Source organism: Schistocerca serialis, chromosome 4 (genome assembly GCF_023864345.2).
Source record: "Schistocerca serialis cubense isolate TAMUIC-IGC-003099 chromosome 4, iqSchSeri2.2, whole genome shotgun sequence".
In the NCBI taxonomy this organism is placed as follows: domain Eukaryota; kingdom Metazoa; phylum Arthropoda; class Insecta; order Orthoptera; family Acrididae; genus Schistocerca; species Schistocerca serialis.
In genome coordinates this window covers 803,435,071-803,458,164 of record NC_064641.1, presented here as the reverse complement: position 1 = coordinate 803,458,164, position 23,094 = coordinate 803,435,071, and the positions used below count along the sequence as shown (strand labels likewise).

Below are 23,094 nucleotides of genomic sequence, written 5' to 3'. Positions count from 1 at the left end.
GACAGAATGTCAATCCTAAGGGTTCGGGTTAGATTCCCGGCTGGGTCGGAGATTTTCTCCACTCAGGGACTGGGTGTTCTGTTGTCCTCATCATCATCATTTCATACCCATCGACGTGCAAGTCGCCAAAGTGGCTTCAAATCAAAAGACTTGCACCTGACAAACTGTCTACCTGACGGGAGGTCCTAGTCACATGACATCTACATTTTTTTTAATGTGCAAATGAAGTAAATATTGTTTTAATGTTGTTCAGTACACTCTCTCTCAGTCACCAATAAAAATACCTTTACTGATATCCAGTACACCCTGCATTTTAAATTACAATACAGAATATTTATATAACCTTTTAATTGTACAGCATTGCTATGTATGTTAACCAAAGCAATGTTTACATATGTAACTGTGAAAAATTCTTGCATCAAGACTGAACTAATCACCGAATATAAAGTGTACCTCTCTAGGGTTTTGGAACAACACAATATTATTTTAACAGTTTATACTGATTAGTTCGTTTGGCCTAACACCTGTAATTGATAGACATACAGAATAAACATATACCATAGCTGAAAGTAATCTGAATCTGTGCAAACTAAATAAATACTGTTTCTTGAATGCATTCAACAATGTCTGAAACCAGCCCTAAGGATGATATGGCTTACCTATGCAACAATGGAAACGTAGCTAGATCCTGCAGTGCATGTCTACCTAGATAACAATAATCTTCAACAAGATGAGCTGGAAAAATCACACTTTTTTCGATAGTACACAAATAAATCTCACTAGGTGCAACGCGAATAATACTTAAAAAGTTCTGAACAGGCAAGTGGAATGTGAAGGCTCACTAAAAGTAACATGAAAACCACAGCAGTTTTTTTGGTGTATTAACCATCAAAGACTAACATGAAAGTAATTAGAAATTTGAACATATCTCCAGTGATTATCATTGCTATTAACAATTACTGTAATTTGAATATAAAAAAGAAAGCTCACAAAGCAGAACTTTCTCTTACATTCAGTACTTTAAAAAGAAAGCGGCAAAGAATGATGTGATGCTTTCCTTATTTCATGCATATTATGAAATGCTTAAACTGATAATGTTCTACTAGTCAAAACACATAGAAAAAGCTTTTACTGATAATGCTCCCTAAACATGACATTAAGTTTCCTGCAATAGCTATGTATGGGCAGATATTACCTCATCTGATATGTTCCAAGCTGTAGCAACTGCATTCCAAAATGAAGCCTCCACACAAACACAGCCAGGAGAAAACTTTCGAGTCTACCAATGCTGGACAAAGAATTGCTCGCCAACACAGACTGATTACGCTACAACAATATAAACTTGGGCATCCAAAGAGTCTCCACTAAACGTGTACTCAGGAAATATGCTTTCTGTGGCAAATATTAAAAATAAAACTGCCATCTCTCATACTATAGGAATCCTACAAATTGCTCTCTTGTTTTTTAAAAAAAATCGCTTTCTGCTGCGACCTTCATTAACATTTCCCCAAAAATTGACGTATAAGGTCAGCTTTTCCCCTTGGCAACCAGTAAAGCGAAAGCTCCCATTTTCTCCCAGTTACACTTCTTTCTCTTTTGAGTTCTCTTTGAGTTATGCTATTTTCTATTCCCTAATTATCATTGTTTTCCTCATTCCTCTTTCTCTTCCTCTTGCACCCTTTTCTTGCATGTCCATTGCTGCTAGTGCTCATAGTTAAAATCTGCTTTACCATCATTTGTATTTACTGTTGTACTTACCTTGAAAGAACATAATGTTTATATTTATCAGCACAATGCTCATTTATAAATGCTGCTATTTTCCTGGGCCAAATTGTGAAACTAATTAAAAAGTTAAAGTAGATAATTTTGTTACATTTACTATTTGTTGTAGGCATTAATGTTTGATTTCTGTTACAGGCTTTGGCCCAACGAAAGCAGCCTCGTATGTAATCATGCTGTGTTTATTAACACTTCCTACTTGCTCTGACCCTTGTCTCACCAAGCAAACTTGCTCGGAATGTATACAGACACCAGACTGTCTGTGGTGTTCTGACCCAGTAAGTATTTATCACCTATGAAAAACTATGCTCATAGAAGATTTAATAATATAGCTAGCATATTTAAAAGATAACTAAATGAAGCAATACTAATTAGTAAAGTATGAGGCTTCCTAGGTAACGTCAGTGACAAGTTCGATCCATCGCCATCGAAATGGTTCCTTGGTAAGCCACACAGCATTTATAACATGTAGTTCACTCTTCGTAACAGTGCTAGTTATCAGAAGCTGGAAACACCTTCTGGCTGTGTATTAAAGTCATTTGAAGTGGATTTTTGTCAGGAGGGGAAGAACAGAGCAATGGAATAGATTACCACAGACACATATAGGCAGCATCATAATTAGTAGCAAAAATTATAATCCGTTGACATACACAATAACAGAAGTGAAAATGTTACATTAAACATGAGGCCCATTTACCAGATAATAGGGAACTTGTGGTTACAAAGGGCTGTCACTGACTTACTGGGAAATATTCTCCTAGTTGGTACGAATGTATTTTAAATGTAAATTTTACGATTAAGTAAATAGGATCCGTTTTTCCAAAACTTCTCTGTAAATGAAATAACAGCCCTATATTCAAATTAGACTGCCAGATCAATTGAAATTACAAGCGATGTATGAAAGTATGCAAGTAACTTTAAAAAAAGGATAGCGAATTTAATAAGTACTTCTTTTCAGTTCTGCAAGGCAATGATTATTATGTGTAACTTTTCTGTGAGCTGAGTCCACTGGTTGAGTATGAAAATACAAGGCTACAGTGGCAGACTGGCAAACAGCTCATAAAACTGTTATCTCGCTAGAAAGGAGAGTCACTGGCGGGGATGAACTGGGCGATGGCACTTCTATGGGACGGGCACTGTGGTCCGCTCTCAGCCAAAAGAAGCTGAATTCAGCAAGTTGTAAACCAGCATTCTGAGATGCAGTGGAAAGAATGCTTTATAAAAAGGTAGGTATATGCATACGGATGGACAAACATGAGATTCTCAAAAGGAACCCTATGAGTGCGAGGTTGCAAAAGGTCCCACATATTGTCTCCCATGGAACAACAGTACTGGCTACTAACGGAAACAAGGAGCAGGACTGGATGTATCCAGTGTTGGGCACAGCATGAGCTACAGAGCTGAATGACAATGTAAACAAATGAATTCGACTTGCGTACAAAACAAAAAACTGGGATGGTAGCTGGTCACCACAGGTTCTAAGTCTACGCCAGTCATGGCATGGGGCAAACAACATAGTCAGCTTGACTGTTCTCTTAGGTATGGCTATCTGCATATTCTAGCAACGCCGCAGACTGAGGAAGTTCCTGGAGTAAATCTCGTCTTCTGTTTGAACTTTTCTGTGATGTCTCCGCACATGGTCTAGCGATAAACGGCGCAGCATCTGAATGCAACAGCTGTTATTTGAGACAAGTTATTGCCAAAATATTTATATTTTGTAACAGTTCTGTCCAAAAACATTTTTATGGCAGGTCTCTTGGCATACAGTCTGCTTCTAAACACCACATAAATTCAATAATTGCATTTCATGCTTGACAGCAACGCAGGCAGAGGACCCGTTTTAATATGATGAGTATTATTTTACATACTGTATTACATTAATGTGAAATACAAGAGTATGGTTCCAAATTAATTTTTATAACTTTTGATCGAATTTAAATACCTTGCCAAATTGTTTAACGTTATTATTATAGCTTTATATCTTGTTTATTTTCCTTTTGGAGACGATTTTTCATGCAATGATCTGTAGCAAAATGTCTTTTTCCACTGAACTTATATGGTCATCCAGAATGGAAACACGCATGTATTTGGTTTTTATGAGCATTACCTCCTGACGGCCTAAAAGGCGACATTAGAAACGATCTATATCTATGCCATGCAATTAGATTTAATCCACAGTTCCCCATTTTTGAAGCTTTGCGGCATGGAAGGAGGTTGTTGACGCTGAATTCATAAATTCAGCCTTGGGGATAGCAAAGCTAGTGACATTAGTTTCACTTAAATAGCATACAGCATGTGAAACACTGAGGTATACTTGCAATGATTACAATTTCCACAAAAAATGAATAAACACTTACAAGGAGTTCCTCGTGTGTGAGGCCACATAAGGTCAATGATGTTTAGCCACTCAACACCCCACATATTGTATACCACAGTATTACCTGCTAATGGCAGTAGGGAGCGGGACTGCAGGTATCTAATGGTGAGCACAGCATGAGGCTATGGAGCATAGTTGAACTGCTTAGTCGACGAGTCTCACAAAAATCAAACAATGGAAAATCCAGGATAGAATGTAACAATATTAAGGAAAGGATAATTGCTGATCACGATACAGCAGAAATGCTGAATCAGTGGTAAGCACAGCAAAAAAGAAAAAAAAAAGACTGTCACAAAATAAGCTTTCGGCCAACAAGACCTTTGTCAAAAATAGACAAACATATGAGTGAGTGAGTGTGACTGTTGTGTGTGTGTGTGTGTGTGTGTGTGTGTGTGTGTGTGTGTGTTGTCTATTTCTGAGAAAGGCATTATTGGCAGAAAGCTTATTTTGTGACAATCTTTTTTTGTTGTGCCTATCTGCAGCTCAGTATCTCTGCTATATGGTGAGTAGCAGCTATCCTTCCCATAGCACACTCTCACAAAAATGTTACAGTGCTAGTGGTGTTGATACAAAAGAAAGCAGTGGCAATGATAAACAAAGCAAACATTGCATTATATCTACAACAACAGCTGCCAAAGATGACATTTCACAAAATGAGAAAGACGTGCCAGACAAAATACTAGCTCCACTTCAAGGTGAGTCAGTGGAATGTGTGGTGTCATATATGCTCAACTGTGCAGACAGTGTACATGAGTACAATACAATAATGATGATAAGTTGTATATATGGTTCTCGGGCGAGACGCCGGATGTCATAGTGAAAATTCCACAATATTTCGTCAGCGCAACTGGCCGACATCTTCAGTGCAATGAACACACTGCTAAGGTAGGTTTTTTTTTTTTTTTTTTTTTTTTACTTTATTGTTATTTTAAAACCTGTACAACAGGCAGGCTGTCAGCAGCATTCAACGCTGCTCTTCAGCCATAGAATACACAATGAGAAAAAAACAGTAAGAATACACATAAGTTCCAGAACGGTGGGCAATAAAACAATAGACACATAAAGACAAACAGGGAGCCATTCACAATCGACGATAATCCACACGGCAAACTTTTGAAACTACGCACAAACAATGAAGATGTCGATGGCACAGGTGAACGATGGAGTGCGACGGTGAACACTGAACACTAAACACGACGGCACACACGAGACACTGAGGGCGATGATCTCTGTCGTGCGAAAGTCCACGTAGCGTGTGCGAGTCCGAGGACCTGCCAAGAAAGGAGGAGGGGGGGTGGGAGAGGGAGAGGGGAGAGCAAAGATGCCATGGGCAGAGGAGATAGGAGGAAAGGAGGAAGGGGGAGGGGAAGCTCGGGGAAGAGGGATGGAGGAAGAGGGATGGGGGGAAAAGGAGAGAGAAGGGAGGGAGGGGCCTAAAGGAAAGGACACCGGAAGTTGGGGGGGGGGGGGGGGGAGCAGGATCAAAGTTGATAGGAGGGGTAGATGGAGAGGAGGAGGACATCATCAGGGAGGGGAAGCTGGCGGAAGCCACCTTGGGAGAGGGTAAGGAGGGTGGAGAGATGGAGGCCGGGTGGGACGTGGGAATACAGGCGCGGCAGCGGGTGTGGGTGGGAGAGGATAGGCGAGACAAGTGGGTGAGGAGGATCGAGTTTGCGGGAGGTGTACAGGATCGGTATCCTTTCAAGGAAAAGGAGGAGGTGGGGGAACGGAATGAGATCGTACAGGATCCGCGTGGAGGAGGGGAGATAGATGCGATAGGTGAGGCGGAGAGCATGGCCTTCAAGGATTTGAAGGGATTTATAAAAGGTAGGGGGGGTGGAAATCCAGGCTGGATGGGCGTAACGAAGGATAGGACGGATGAGCGATTTATAGGTATGGAGGATGGTGGAGGGGTCCAGACCCCATGTACGGCCGGAAAGGAGCTTGAGGAGACGGAGTCGGGAGCGTGCCTTGGCTTGGATTGTCCGGAGATGGGGAGTCCAGGAGAGACGACGGTCGAGGGTGACGCCAAGGTACTTAAGGGTAGGAGTGAGGGCGATAGGACGGCCATAGATGGTGAGATAGAAATCAAGGAGGCGGAAGGAAGGGGTGGTTTTGCCTACAATGATCGCCTGGGTTTTGGAGGGATTGACCTTGAGCAACCACTGGTTGCACCAAGTGGTGAACCGGTCAAGATGGGATTGGAGAAGGTGTTGGGAGCGCTGCAGGGTGGGGGCAATGGCAAGGAAGGCGGTGTCATCGGCAAACTGGAGAAGGTGGATGGGGAGTGATGGCGGCGGCATGTCCGCCGTATACAAAAGGTACAGAAGGGGGGAGAGGACGGAGACTTGGGGCACACCGGTGGAGAGGAAAAAGGTGTGTTATGGATGGTGACGTAGGAAGGACGGTGGGAGAGAAAGGAGCCAATCAGACAGACGTAGTTAATGGGAAGGGCAAAGGTTTGGAGCTTGAAGAGGAGACCGGAATGCCATACGCGGTCATAAGCACGTTCGAGGTCCAGGGAGAGGAAGATTGCGGAGCGACGGGAATTAAGCTGGTCGGAAATGAGATGAGTGAGGTGAAGGAGGAGGTCGTCGGAAGAGAAGGATGGCCGAAAGCCATACTGGGTAACAGGAAGGAGGCGGTGCTGGCGGAGATGCTGGTGGATGCATCGGGTGAGGATAGATTCCAGGTCCTTGCTGAAGACCGAGGTAAGGCTGATGGGATGGTAGGAGGAGACAGCGGACGGCAGTTTGCCAGGTTTAAGGAACATCAGGATACGGGAGGTTTTCCACAGGTCGGGGTAGTAACCGGTGGACAGGACCACATTGTAGAGCCTGGTCAGAGTGGAGAGGAAAGCGACAGGAGCTTCACGAAGGTGACGGTAGATGACACGATCGTGACCAGGAGCGGTGTTGCGTTTTGTGTGGAGTGTAGCAATGAGATCCTGTGTAGTGATAGGGGCATTGAGTTCCGTGTGTCCAATGTTATCCAAGTACTGGAAACCAGGTGTGAGGGGAGGGACAGAGGTGTCAGCTCGATTGCGGACATCCGGGAAGAGGGAGTAATCGAACTGGGGATCATCGGGGATGGAAAACACATTGGAGAGGTAGGAGGCAATGTGATTGGCCTTACTAAGGGCGTCGGGGAGGGGGTGATCATCATGGAGAAGAGGATAGTAGGGGGAGGGTTTAGTTCCGGTAAGGCGATGGAAGGCTGACCAGAACTTGGACGAGATGATAGGTAGGGTAGCATTTAAACGGGTGCATGTCTGTCGCCAGTCCCGGCGTTTCTTAGCCACGAGCAAATTACGAAGGTGTCGCTGGAGTTGCCGGTGGTGCCGTAGTAAGTCCGGGTCACGTGTGTGGAGGAAGGCACAGTAGAGACGGCGGGATTCACGGAGGAGGAGGACGGCCTGTGGGGATATGGTAGGACGGTGGGGGTGGATGGCGACAGTAGGGACGTGGGCCTCCACGGCCTCAGACAAGGTCTGCTGGAGAAAGGACGCAGCATGGGTTACATCATCAGGGTGGTGGTAGGTGAAGGGGTGGCTATCGACCTAGGTGGAGAGGGTATCCCGGTAGGCATTCCAGTTGGCACAGGAATAGTCATGGACGTACTTAGGGGGAGGGTCATGACGAGGGTCGGGGCGGGGGCGACGACCGTCTGAAATGGTGAGGAGGACAGGGAGATGGTCGCTACCAATAGGCCCCAGGACATCCACTGTTATGCGGCCAAGGAGGTTGGGGGAGGAAAGGATAACATCGGGAGTGGAGTTGGATTCGGGACGGGTGTGCTGGGGGATGGGTAAGAGGTCGCCTTGAAGGGAGGAGAGAAACCAATGCCACCACCGTAACTGGGCGGCGGAACGACTATGGATGTTGAGGTCGGCAGCGATCACGTAGGAGGAGAAGGTACGGTCAATGTGGGAGAAGAAGTCGAAGGGAATAGGGGCATTAGGGCGGACATAGATGGTGGCGCAGGTAATGGTAAGGCTGGGGAAGAACAGACTAAGGATCAGGTGTTCGGTGGGGTCGGGAAGGAGAGGTTGGAGCCGAACGGGGATCTGGCGGTGGTGACCAATGGCAACTCCGCCACACACAATCAGGAGGGGATTATTGGAGTGGTGGAGGAGATAGGGCAAAGTGTGGACGGTGTGGTGGGGTTGGAGGAAGGTTTCATTGAGGAGGAAGGCATCCACGCAGTGGGTGGCAAGGGTGTGCAGGAAGAGGTTCTTGTTGGCGGGAAGGGAGCGGATATTGTTGAAAAGGATACGGTGCTGTCGCGCCATGTCAGGGATTTAGACAAGGGTGTCAAGACAGGAGAAGGTGAAATGGACGAAGACCAGAGTCCCACGCTGCTGGCGCTGACGGCGATGGCGATGGCGACGACGGGTGGCAGGAATGCCGCAGCTGCTGCTGCTGCCGCAGACGGGGCTGGGGCGGCTGCTGCTGCTGCTGCTGCTGCTGGGCTGGCTGGCTGGCTGGCTGGCTGGCTGGCTGGAACGCTGCTGCTGCTGCTGCTGCTGCTGGAGGACGGGCTGGCTGCTGCCGGCTGGACCGATGCTGCTGGCCAGGACCACTGCTGTTGGCCGGGGCTGGGACCGCTGCTGTTGCTGCTGCTACTGCTCGGCTGGCTGGCTGGCTGGCTGGCTGGCTGGCTGGCTGGCTGGCTGGCACCTGAAAAACCTAGCACTTTGGTTAGTGCTGGAATGGCACAATCGAAGGGCGGTAACCTTGTGGAGTACCGCCGGAGATGCTAAGGCAGGACCAGAGCCCCCTATTTATGCCAGTCATAGGCAGGAAGTGCGCATGCGTGGAGGCGCCAAATTCGATAGCCAATAATAGCGACGATATCAAACGATAGCTGGAAGGACAGCAACGCCACCTACAGGATGAAGAACCAAAGACTGCGACGCACGCGCGGAGGCTGCCACTGCTGTTCTGCACTGCCATCGGCTGCCCCAGCGACCTCTGGTCGGAAGCCGCAAGCAAAAATGCGCGTCCAACGTAGGCGCCTTGATTATCCTCCCGTTGTCAACAGAATATTTATGTTGCTGGCGAATCGTCATCTGTCTTATGACCAATAGTACTCCTCTCTGCTCGAAGCGACTTCAATATGGCCAGTGCTGGATCCCAAGCTGTACTAAGCTGAAAGCCCGTGTCTCTGTTTACAAGATTCGTCGAGCTACGTATTTCCACTGCTTCCTTAACAACACTGTCCCAGTAGGGACTCGTCGATGCGAGAATTTTTGTATGTTGATAATTCATAGAATGGCCTGTACTGAGACAATGCTCGGCCACTGCCGACTTTTCTGGTTGCACCAGACGAGTGTAGTGTCGGTGTTCAGTGCATCTCTCTTCTACAGTGCGACAAGTTTGTCTGATGTACGACATGCCGCAGCTACAAGGAATCTCGTAAAAACCGGGTCTTCTTAGGCTAAGGCTGTCCTTAGATGAGTCCAAGAGAGCTCTGAGTTTTGCCGGCGGACGAAAGACACATTTAACTTTATGCCTCTTCAATAATCTTCCTATTTTTGAAGAGACACCGCCGATGTATGGCAAGATGACCATCCCCCTTTCTTCTTCGTCTTCTTCCACTTCCTCACGTTGGGTAACCCGCTTCGGTTGTAAGGCACGGCGAATCTCCCGTTCGGAGTATCCATTTTGTTGGAAAGTGGTACACAGATGGAGTAGCTCATTGGATAAGCTGTCTGAATCTGATATGGCTCGTGCTCTGTGAACCAACGTCCTCAGTACGCCAATTCGTTGCGAAGGATGGTGACAGCTGGTGGCCTGTAAGTATAAGTCCGTCTGCGTTGGTTTACGGTACACTGCGTGACCTAATGTGCCATCTTCTTTTCTCCGTACCAACACGTTCAGGAATGGAAGTTCGCCGTTTTTCTCCATCTCCATAGTGAACTTGATGTTGGGATGAAGCGAGTTAAGATGCTCAAGAAAAACATTCAGCGATGCAATGCCGTGAGGCCAGATAACAAAGGTGTCGCCCACATATCGCCAAAAACACGTAGGTTTCAAATCCGACGTCTGGAGTGCTCTCTCCTTGAAGTCTTCCATGAAAAGATTAGCCACAATGGGTGACAAGGGACTACCCATTGCGACGCCGTCAGTCCGTTCAAAGTATTTTCCATTAAATAAAAAGTACGTCGAGGTGAGCACATGTTGGAATAAGTCTAAAAATTCCCCATCCAACTTTTCGCTAATGAGCAACAACGATTCCTGCAATGGTACTCGAGTAAAAAGTGAGACCACTTCAAAACTCACGAGTATATCTGATGGTGCAAGTCGTAAGTCATTGAGCCGACAAATAAAGTCTTGTGAGTTACGGATGTGATGCTCACACTTTCCTACTAAAGGGCTCAGTTGCGCTGCCAGATATTTCGCGAGATTATACGTTGGTGCCCCGATATTACTCACGATAGGCCGCAGTGGCACATTATCCTTGTGAATTTTGGGCAATCCGTATAGCCTGGGAGGGACGGGAGCCTGTGTACGTAGTCTCTTAGCAACCACATCGGAGATCATGCTGTTTTTGAGGAGTTCCAAAGTTTTTCGCTGAATTTTGGCTGTGGGGTCCTTATTTAGTGTGCGATATGCAGAGTCGTCCAAAAGCTGGTGCATCTTGCTCAGATACATTGACGTGGAGAGAATAACAGTCGCATTTCCCTTATCTGGCGGCAAAATTACAGTATCAGGATCTTCTCGTAGGGATCGAACCACTGACCTCTCTGCAGCTGTTATATTGTTCTTACAAGGGAACCTCCCCATCACACCCCCCCTCAGATTTAGTTATAAGTTGGCACAGTGGATAGGTCTTGAAAAACTGAACACAGATCAATCGACAAAACAGGAAGAAGTTGTGTGGAACTATGAAAAAAATAAGCAACATATACAAACTGAGTAGTCCATGCGCAACATATGCAACATTAAGGATAGGGTAAGCGTAGGAGTGCCGTGGTCCCGTGGTTAGCGTGAGCAGCTGCGGAAAGAGAGGTCCTTGGTTCAAGTCTTCCTTCAAGTGAAAAGTTCAATTTTTTATTTTCAGACAGTTATTATCTGTCTGTCCGTCCGTCTGATGCGAGGTAACTGTGCCGTAGTATCGGGCAAGGTAGAAGAATCTTCTTACCCATTCGCCAAGTGTGCAAGTTAGGTGGGTCGACAACATATTCCTGTCATGTGACGCATATGTCATCACCAGTTTCGTATAGAATATATCAGACGTGTTTTCCTGTGGAGGAATCGGTTGATTGCGATCAAATGTTTTCGGTTCCCATTGGAGAGGCACGTCCTTTCGTCTACTAATCGCATGGTTTTGAGGTGCGGTCGCAAAACACAGACACTAAACTTGCTAAACTTATTACAGTTTTTTTTCCGTTATTGATTGTTGTGTTTGGTCGTTGCGGACGTCGCAAGACATCCTGTTCAAGTTCGGCGGTTGATCCTTCCACTCAGTTTTTTTATTACAGAGGTCAACCGGCTCTCTGACCGAACACGCTGAGCTACCATTCCGGCAATTACAGTGAACAGAGACGTCAATGAGCAAACGGACAGATCATAAATAAATTAAACTTTTCACTCGAGGGAAGACTTGAACTGAGGACCTGTCGTTCCGCAATTGCTCACGCTAACCATGGTACCACGGCGCTCCTACACTTACACTATCCTTGATGTTGCCTATCTTGCGCATGGACTACTCAGTTTGTATATTTTGCTTATTTTTTCATAGTTCCACACAACTTCTTCCTGTTTTCTCGATTGATCTGTGTTCAGTTTTTCAAGGCCTATCCATTGTGCCAACTTATAACTAAATCTGAGGGGGGTGCGATGGGGAGGTTCCCTTGTTAGGTACTTGAGCCCATGTCAGAGCACGGCAAGTCTCCCGCCGGATCTCCTCGGCAGATTCCCTGGGAAGTTTTAGGATGCCTTGTTCGATGGAGCTAATGATGTACAGAACAGGTGGTGCCCTCGGAGTGGGTGCGAAGTTCAGTCCTTTCTCCAAGACCGATACCGCCGCGTCAGGCAAAGGTTTGTCCGCTAGACTGTATACAGTTAGTCTACGAACTTCGTTGTTCTCTTCTTGTGGTAAACGGTCTCTGAAGCGATGAAACTCATCAATTTGACGTGCTGCGTCTTGTTGTCGTTTCCAGCCTGACAACGCCCAAGTAGCGCTGTCAACCCACGTCCAAGAATCAGTGGACAGTCTTGACGATATCTTCAAATGAAGTGCCAAGAGCTCTCTGGATACGAAGTCCAGTTCTCGCCAAGTATTGTGAATCCTTTCTCTTACCAGTGCGTGGCTTGCTCGATTTTTTATCCCTTAGCGGCTGCAGAGGTTATGAAGTGCGTCACCTTAGCGAACATCGGAATAACTCGATCATCTCGGCATTTTAATAAAAACGTAAGGGCACATAGCAGTCTGCTCTTCTTATTCCGTAGTTTATCAAAGCTATTAACTTCTTTTACCATCTCCTCCTCATACAGGTATCGGATGTGTTGCTTGAGGCTTTCCCAATGGACATGTTGTATGTATGGTTCTCGGGCGAGACGTTGGATGTCGTAGTGAAAACTCCACAATATTTTTTCAGCGTAACTGGCTGACATCTTCAGGTGCTACGAACACACAGCTTGGGATCCAGCAGTGGCCATATTGAGGTCGCTTCGAGCAGAGAGGAGTACTATTGGTCATAAGACAGATGACGATTCGCCAGCAACATAAATATTCTGTTGACAACGGGAGGATAATCAAGGCGCCTACCTTGGACGCGCATTTTTGCTTGCGGCTTCTGACAGAGGTCGTTGGGGCGGCCGATGGCAGCGCAGAGTAACAGCGGCAGCCTCCGCACTTGCGGCTTCCGACAGAGGTCGCTGGGGCAGCCGATGGCAGCACAGAGCAGCGGCGGCAGCCTCCGCGCGTGCTCCGAAGTCTTTGGTTTTTCATCCTGTAGGTGGCGTTGCTGTCCTTCCAGCTATCATTTGATATCGTCGCTATTGGCCATCGAATTTGGTGCCTCCACGCATGCGCACTTCCTGCCTAAGACTGGCATAAATAGGGGGCTCTGGTCCTGCCTTAGCAGTGTGTTCGTCGCACCTGAAGATGTCGGCCAGTTGCGCTGATGAAATGTTGTGGAGTTTTCACTATGACATCCGACGTCTCGCCCGAGAACCATATATACAACATGTTTGTCTTGAAAGCCTCAAGCAACACATGATGATAAGTGTTTAACAAGTGAAATTGGAAGTGATATTGACACAGATGTCAAGCCATGTAGTTTATCATCCTTGTCAGGCAGGAAGCCAGAAATCCAATCTCCAGTGAAACACAGTAAAGAACAATTGTTGTCCAGGGAGCAGGTACTAAACATAATCATGTACATGGATGATCATCTGCAGCTTAGTAAAAAAAAAATTATAGGATATCTATGACAGTGACCTATTACGTTTCAGACAAAGCTTCAACTTGATGATGCACGGCACACTGTAGAATTGGCCCAAAATTTGTGGATAAGGTAAACAAACTTATCCCTTCATGGAGTAAGGAATTTATTTTCAGCTCTGACAATCCGAATTTGAAGAAAAATTAGAGGTTCGAAGAGAGTTGTATCAAGACCAACTTACATCAATTCCTTAATACATTCATACACAATTATGCTGAGTACTAATCTGGCTGACAAATTGGATGGAAAGTTGTTTATGGTGCTGCGAAAAGTTGGAGGCGCTGCCCCCTACAATTCTTTCTCATTTCCATTATGTTGCAAGGGCAGTAGCGAATATTTATGTCACAGCAAACAAGAATGGGAAAAAGGGTATAAGAGAACTACAACTATGGTATGAGCACTGCTTTCGGCCAATAGCTGGTCAAAATGACTTGATTTTGCTTGATTCCTAGTCTGTGTATAAAAATAATTAGAGCACTCTTTCCCTCCTGAAAAGTGTGTGACACTGCAATTCATACCACCAGGAACAACAGGACAAACTCAGCCTCTGGATGGTTTTTTTTCCATGCTTATAAATATATTATCACACTGTCTGAAGCTACACCTTAAAGAATAGCCAGTTTCATGATAAGATCCATTAGAGACTGTTTTGCATTTGGTTGCATACCATCACATTCCAGCAGTTTTCATAACCCCGTTACATCAATATGCATTCTTTAAGAGTGGATACCTAGCTGAACATCCTGCATGGTTTGTAACTCCCGAGGAGTTCGCCTTCGATCTTGATGGTGCAAAATCACTGTGATGTGCCATTTTTCATATTGTGTTCATGGTGCAGGTTAATGGTTTGGTTTGAACATTTATTGAGTGTCAATTATGTCCGTTTTGTGAAGTGTAACACATACATCCCATAGAACATTGGCCTCTGCATCTCCTGGACACTTATTTTCTGCCACCCTCCTGGTGCAAGTGGTGAGTCATTACCAGCTAATACTTTTCCTGTCCTAGTTGTTAACACAACACTTATAAATGTGCCTTACTAAAGATTGTACTTGTGACCTTACGTTCAAAGGTCCCTTTTCAGACTGAGAGGAATCTACTGGATTCAAAGGAGGTTAGCAATAACCGTTGTGGGTCCCAGGATTGTCTCATTAAAATTAATTTTGTAGTGGGGATCAAAACTGGCAAGTACCTACATACAACTGGTATTGTTGGCCGAGACATGAAATCAAACTCATAGTGGGATAGAATTTACAATTTCTTTCCCCATTGTAGGAGTGAAATGTGTATTACTGGTTAATCACAGATTTTTTGAGAGGACGGAGATTGCTAGTATTTTTACGAATTTTTCATTGGACAGAACTTGGAACATCTACAGTGAGTAGCTAATGAGAATCCACTGTGTCAGAACCAGCAAAAATCGTTTAGAGGAAGAGAATATGAACACTTCATTCTAGAGCTCCAGAGGGAACACTCAGGGTCTTCCACTGCACTCCCTTTGGGTGTTGGTTGTTTTCAGACTCTGTTTCAGGGAGAATCACAGATGCTGCATTTCAGCTTGTTACTTGCAGCTACAATTGCAGTGAATCTCTGCATTTGAGTGTTGGAACGACGGTAAGTATGTGCATTTTTTGCACAGGTCATGATGTGGACATGAAGTTATTTGTTTCAGGTTAGGGTCTTGCTTTTCTGAGTTAATTCATGCACTCATCTAGCTGAACTTGGCAAGCACTTAGCCAAGGGTATAGGTGTTCATATGTACTTTTCTGGGTCTTTCCTTTAGTCTGTTAACTAATTCAGCAAACATTGTTGGTTTAATGGACATAGCAAATTGTGTAACATTATAAGCATTTCCTTTGCAATTCCAGCACCCTGTGCCAAGGTATTATTGTGTAAGGCCAATAATCCATTTAAATCATTGTGAATTAAATATTTACTTGTATAATCTGATCAGTGTTTGTAGTCAAGTCAATGTGTTGTAGCAATAAAACAGGACTTTATTGTAACTTTTAGTTTAATTCCATAGTCTGATGAGATCCTTTCTCATTATGTCTAAGTGATTATTGATTGAAATGCTAACCACTTCAGTTTTAGGAAGACCCCGGACATAAAACTCAAAAGAATTGAGTCACATGACTTTGAAGCACCTACTCGACCTATCCGTTTTGGACCATACTGGGGAGTGAGAGATGTCTTACCTCAGCAACAAAATGTGTTGGTGCCCCATCATGCATGTACAACATTCCCCAATCAGGGACCATGGGTGAAAGTTGAGCCCAGTATGACGGGGATTTATTCAAAAAGTAACATGCTATCACAAGTCATCACTTGTAGCAGCATGTTTCAAAGTATGAGGATCACAGTCAACCAATTTCAAATCATTGAGGGACATTTCATTTCTGTTGTCCTTTGTTCCTGAGAAAGGTGCTTCGAAACTATTTTTGCACAGAGTTTTCTCATTCCTAATTCATTTTTCAAAATCTAATAAGTGGTGATTTCAATCAAAATCCTCTGTTTGCCAATCGTTCTTGCAGTTAACAGACAATCAGAACACTCAGTTTTCCTGATTCCATTGATATTTTAATCAGTTCTCGATCTTATTGTTTCTCTGTTTTAAAGCTTGTCTTAAGTCAATTATTGAAAACTTTATATTAGATAGTTCCACCGGAAAAGACTGAAACGTTGTGTGTTATAAGTGGGAGATGAAGAGACTGAATACTCTTTGTCTATGTATGTCACTATGAAAGATCACTGAAAAACTTTACTAAGAACCCTATATTCTTTTCCTATAAGCAAGGACAGTCATAATGCATAACAACATTTTTTGGAAGTTTTGCAGCAGAAATTCAATATTCAAAATTAACTCCATCACAATATTTATCGTCGATTTCAAAATCAGTCAACGAAACAGCCCCTGAAGACCTGCCCTGGGAGTTGCTGAACATCACCCCATGATGGATGGTCCTAGAATGGTTCATGCCTTACAAAACCGCTTCCCCTTCAACCAAGCTGCTCAGTTCCAATATACAAATATACACTGATCAGCCAGAACATTATGACCACTGACCTACTATTGATATAAACCCATTCATGCAGTAGCAGCGTCACCTGGCGAGGAATGACTGTTACTCAGACACAGGCATGGTGCATGTAGTATCAGTGAGTGTGCTGTCGATGTGTAGACCGGCTTGGCATGCATTTTGGAAATTGCACTACTTTTTGGGTGTTCAAGGAGGGCTATGGTGAGTGTCTTCAACAAGTGGTGAAACCAAGGTTAAACCCTGTCCAAACGTCATGGGGTTGGGCGACCACCCCTCATAACATATGTTGGACATTGTAGGCTGGGCAGACTGGTAAAACAGAACAGGCAGCGAACTATGGCAGAACTAACATCAGGCTTTAATGCTGAGCAAAGAGCATGTGTTTGTTCACACAGTGCACCAACTACCCATGAAAGTACCAAAGTTAACACCATGACATCAGCAACAACTGAAATGGGCTCGTGACCATCAGCACTGGACATTTGCACAGTGATAGAGCATTAGTTGCTCTAATGAATCATACCTTCTTCATCATGCTGATGTGAGGGCACGAATCCGTCACCTTCCAGCGAAACATCTCCTTGACACCTGCACTGCAGGATGGAGACAAGGTGGGGGCTACTCCTTAATGCTCTGGGGAACATTCATGTGGGATCCATGGGTCCAGTGGAGCTCATGCAAGGCACCATAGTGGCCAAGGAGTATTGCACGGAGGTTGCAGACTGTGAACATCACTTCATAGTGATCATGTTTCCCGATAGCAGTGGCATTTTTCAGCAAGGTAGTATGTGATGTCACAAGGCCAGAAGTGTGATGGAGTGGTTTGCGGAACACAATGGCAAGTTGCAATTGATGTGTTGGCCCCTAAAATCGCCATATTTAAACCTGATCAAACTCATTTGAGATGTGTCTGAACATGGCATCAGAGCTCATCGGCCCCTCCCTGGAACTTACGGGAATTAAGTGACTTGCCCTATGTTCAGATGTGGTGCCAACTCCCTCCAGCGACCTACCAAGTCCTCATTGGTTCCATCCAATGATGCATTGCCACTGTTATCTGTGCCAAAGGTACTAGGTAGATGGTCATAATGTTCTGCCTGATCAGTGTAATGACCCAAGGACTGGCCTAATCTATTAAAACTGTACACAAACTGAGTTTGTGAAACAGCTTCTGGTGCAGTACACCTCTAAGACAATTTCTCCCTGCAACTGTTACACAGCTACACCCCTGGGTCAGTTAACAGGATAGGAAAGCGAAGGTTCTACAACGCTCCAACAAATTAGTAACATGGTCACACAAATGAGTTGAAAGGTTTACTTACCTTTGTGACTTGTTTAATAGTGAAGTCTGCAGCACTGCATGTAATATAACACAAAAGAGCCCCTCAGTGGCTAAGTGCAAATAATCGTAGGCAAACTTCACAGTACATAGCATATGCAGTTTTACAACAACTGTCTGTTCACTTCTAAGAGTTCACTAAACAATGTTCCCCGTCTAAGTCAGCCCTTGACGATGATCTATAACCAAGTGGGTGATTGCTGCTCTTCTGTTTTCCGAGTAGGCTTCTGTCCATTGTCGTCCGGTTACTGGCAGATTGTACTCGGCCGGCAACTGGCCGAGATGAAGTCGATATCTTCATCCTCAGCGCCACCCATGGCGCTGGTGGAACTTGCGCAAGTGTCTAGTCTCTATGGCACTGGCACCAGCTTGCATCTTTGTGCCTGTAGTGCTTTTGATCTGGCTGTGTCTTATTCAGACTTCACAGCACTAAGATTTCAGTTCCATATACAATTCCAAACAACTATTGGTAATGATTATGTTACTATTGTTACAGTACTATTTTAAAAAGTTAATTTTTATTTTAGCATAGGAAAGTAATAAATGCATGTACATTACACCAAGTTTCAACCCTATATTTCCTCTCATTGCTTCCAGTAGTTTGAATTACTTAGGATTTATCCAGCTGAATGGAACTTATAGGATTCTCTCTGGCATTATTTACAACAGGCTAGTTCTATATGCAGAAGAGATTCTGGGAGAATATCAGTGCAGATTTCAACCTAAAAGGTCAACAACAAATCAGATTTTTGTGCTGAGGTAAATACATGAAAAGGCATATGAGTGTAATATTGAGCTTTATAACCTCTATGTAGACTTCAAGTGGGGCCTTCGATAGTCTTGATAGAGCAGAAATGCTAAATGATTTGCTACTGCTTTTTAATCTGACTCTTTAAGCAATCATTTAAAAGCTTCAAATGTCTGGTTATACAGGCACACAGTCAACACAGATGAGTGCAAATGCTGATGATTAGCAATTATTAGTATAAGAAGAGTCTCACTAGAGAGAACAATAGGTGACCTGAAAATAGCCACATTTCCTAGAGACCTTGCTGTTAATGAAAAGGGGACTAAATACATGAGCTTCACCAGGAAGTGAAACAATAACTTGTATAAACTATCAGCAGCTGATATAAGTTTTGAACATGTGTAGAACTTTGATTATCTGGGGTCTAATATTAATAGGACAAATTACACATCAACCAAAATAAAACAGTGCATCCTAAGTCATAATAGAAGGTTCCAGAAGTTTAAGAAATTATGAGCCTCTGAGTTGTAAATAGACAACTAAAACTTCAAATTTATAGGGCCAGTTGCTACCTACGAATGTAAAACATGGACACCAATGAGTTCTGATGGAAGTAGCTCAGGATATTTGAATGCAGGATTCTGCGCAAGATCTATGGGACAATTAAGGATAACAATGGTTTCTGGAGATCTAGAACAAACACTGAGCTAGATCGCTTCATACAAGGAGCTGACATTGTAAGAACAAAAAAGAAAAGGAAATTGGCCTGGCTTTGACATGTCCTTATGATGGATAATGGAGAAACAACTAAAAAGGTTTTTGAATGGAGGCCAGCTGGAAGAAGACAGAGAGGAAGACCTTGAAAGTGGTGGATAGATGATGTGGAAGAAGAAATAAAATAAATCAGAATTAGAGGATGGAGGAGAACTTTGCTGGAGAGGGCAGAATGGAGGAAACTTGTTGAAGATACTAAGACCCATACAGGGTTGTAACACCATGAGAAGAAGAAGAAGAGCTTACAGTTTGGACCCTAGTAGAGGACGTCACATGTAAAAATATGTTTGTTGCATTTTACAGACAACAATGTTGTTTTTGCACACACTGAAACTGAACCTTGTTGTGTGTTCTTAGCAATGGTCAATGATTTCTCCAATCTTGAATGTCTGTTCACATTGATGCAATATGTAGCTCTGTGATGATTCTTCCAAGTCTTTTGAAGAACAGCTGCTCTCTTGGCAATTTCTTTGTGTACTGAAGTCAGTAAGACACAAATGCTGCACACAGAAACTTAAAAGGGTGTCATAGAAAACAACTATTGCCATCAATTAGTGTTTGTTTAGATATATTTGTTACTGATAAAGTAAGTTCTTTCATACCTCCAGACCACTTTTTACGCTAATTACCTATCTTAATGCCATGTATGATAAATTACACTTTTTTTTCTTTTTGTGAAGTAATTGATCATAGGAGTGACATCCAAGAAATTAAAAACAAAGTATTAAATTGCTTACTGGCCACTTTGCTCTGAGGTCTTGACTCGTAGTTCTGTATATTTCTCAGCTGTGTCAATTTCCTTATGAGATGAAGCAGTCACATATCATTAGAAATAAAACAGTCATTAAATGTTGCATTTTAGCCCTTAGTTCACTGGTGAGATCAAGCTGTACCTGCCCTTACATCCACAAATAATGTTTTGTTCTGATGAGCTCTCATGGAAAATTGATTTACAGTTGAACTCAGCTCATTGGAGTTTGTAACTATCTATGCCATTTGCAGTAAATTGCCATCTAAAACAGCTTTCAGCAGCAAAATCTACTGCAATCACTTAAAAAAACATGGTTTGAGTTATTGGTATCCATAATGAATGACTACAACAGATTAAGTTATACTGAATTTTGGAAAAAAAGAAATACACCTAATTTCGCAAATTCACAGCTCCCCTAAGGTGGCCATCTGCTATGGTGATCAGCGACAGAAAAAAATGAACTTAGGTTTCGTCATGCAGCCAGGGGTTTAATCTACATAATTTTAAATTAATTTTATTTGTTACAGATCATTATTTATATCGTATAATTCTTAAACGTGTGGGCAGCATTATGTTGATGGTATATGTGGATGTCTCAACTGACATTGTACAGGGGATAGGCAAAATAATGTGAATACCTGTACTTACTTGGGAATGGTTTATTAATAAGGGGTTGGACCCCCATTTGCCCGTAATACAGCTGCAATTCTTCTTGGAATACTGGCAAATAATGATTTTATATTCTTCAGTGGAATGTTATACCACTCTTCAATCAGGACCTCTTCTAACTCCTGTAGTGATGAGGGAGGTGGAAACATGCTCCAGAGTCTGCACTCCAATACTGCCCACAAGGGTTCAATAATGTTCAAGTCTGGGGCCTGTGTTGGGCAGAGAAGAGCCTGCAGTTCAATTGCATGCTCCTCATACCACGATTGTGCTTTCCTGGCTGTGTGAATTGGTGCATTATCATCCTGAAATATGAGATCATTGTTGGGGAATAACATTTGAATCATGGGGTGCACCTGATCAGTTAAAATGATCACATAATCGTTGGCTGTAACACGCCCTTTGAGAGAAATTATGGGACGAACAGAAGACTACACCATCAAACTTCCACTTCCATGCTTAACCATTGGAAACAAGCAATCAGGACTGTAGGCTTCTTTTCGCATTCTCCAGACATAAACCCAGCCCAATGTTGGAAATATCGGAAGCATTGACTTGTTGGACCATATATGTGTTTCCACTGATCACCCATCCAGAATTTATGTTCCTGACACCATATTTTACACTTCTTTGCATTGATTGTCGTCAGTAAAGGTTTTGGTATAGCAGCTTGTCCATGAATATTCACTGTGTGGAGTTCTTGGCAGTGTCTATAGATACGGGGTCTTAAATACGGCTATTGAACTCTGCAGTCACTTAAGCCACCGTAGTTTAGTGTTGTTTTGACACAATTTGTGTTAGCGTGTTGTTTAGTTTTGATTCACGCCCTCTATTACATTTACACGATGATGTCTTTCCATGGTTTATGTAGGCTGTCATGATTGCTGAAACAATTGCTCTTGAAACATTCAATAAGTTGGCTGTTTTGATTACTGATGCTCCAGTTAATCGGGCCCCCACAATCTGTCCTCTGTGTAACTGTATTAAATCTTTCACTGCATGTTGACCTCAGCCTCTGAAAGCATATACAAAGTGTGCACTACTCATAAACAACCTGCACTTCTACCTAGTCCATACTGAACATGCACAGTCCAGCACAAAGTGCGACATGTCGCTTACCTGCATTGTTGACTGTCAAACACAACCATCCCATTACTACCACTGCTCACATTATTTTTCCTACCCCTTTATCTCAAGGGTGCATCACTAGAGCGTATAGAGTGTGGGCAGGTAGGGCAACTGGCCCTTACCCCATACCCTCCTCCTCACAGAAAAAGTCATTTTCGCAAATTGAATTTGCATCCTGCCCTGAAACATAGGCAGATATATCAATTCTATATCAGTTCGACAAAAGCGAATATGCACAACGGATATTTGCTAGATACTAATGTGCCTATACCTATTAGTCTGTTTCCCTGCTACTGCTTGCTAATGGTAGCCGTTGCATGCTATTACTATTGAACACTTGCCTGACAGAAGTTGCATTATAGCACAAATGTGGCAACATCATAATAACAAATAACATTTATTAAGAGTGTACGTCCAAATGGTACTTTGATACAATTTGATGCATGGCAGTTGATGTCCTAAGCCTAATACATTATATGTAAATATCTTTGCTGTCTTTTGGCAGTCTATGATATATATCAGATAGTAATGTTGCAGATACTCTTAACAGTCCAAGTTCTCTGTAAATAGCAACTGCTATGTCGAGAGGTAGTTTTCAGAGTACTGTGCTGAGTGGGCTGCAAGCACTAAACAAAATCTTCACCTGAGCCCACACTACATATGAAACCTAACTGATTCCTCAACAGCCGATGATTGTTTTCAGGTCACTTTACTAAACTATTTTATATCATTTGCTCGAGTACATTTTGAAGTGACAGTGGCCAGCAATATTGCCACATTGTCTTTCATGAATTGAGTGTTGGTGATACTGGCACTGTAATTATTGTGCTAAATTTGATACTTCATTCATTAAAAGCTGTTGTATAAGTGATGCCGCTAGTTAATCAGAACTTTAGTTTTAATGCATCTCTTGAAGGGTTAGCATATGTGTGTTTAAGTAAATGAGAATCAAAGAGTGGCAGTAGTCAGAGTACTGAGAACAACAAACATTAAGTACCGTACGAGTAGCATTGTAGTACTGGTATCTTTTTGAAAGC

The 23,094-nt window shown here is 43.6% G+C and overlaps 1 protein-coding gene across 1 annotated transcript in view; it reads left to right on the top strand.

The window, feature by feature from the left end:
* Nucleotides 1-23,094, top strand: part of LOC126474781 (integrin beta-PS-like) — a 123,730-nt gene that overhangs the window by 3,790 nt on the left and 96,846 nt on the right. The window contains exon 2 of the mRNA XM_050102258.1: nt 1,918-2,057. Coding sequence (XP_049958215.1) covers nt 1,953-2,057 — 105 coding nt within the window. The 5' untranslated portion in view covers nt 1,918-1,952. The remainder of the gene's footprint in view (nt 1-1,917; nt 2,058-23,094) is intronic.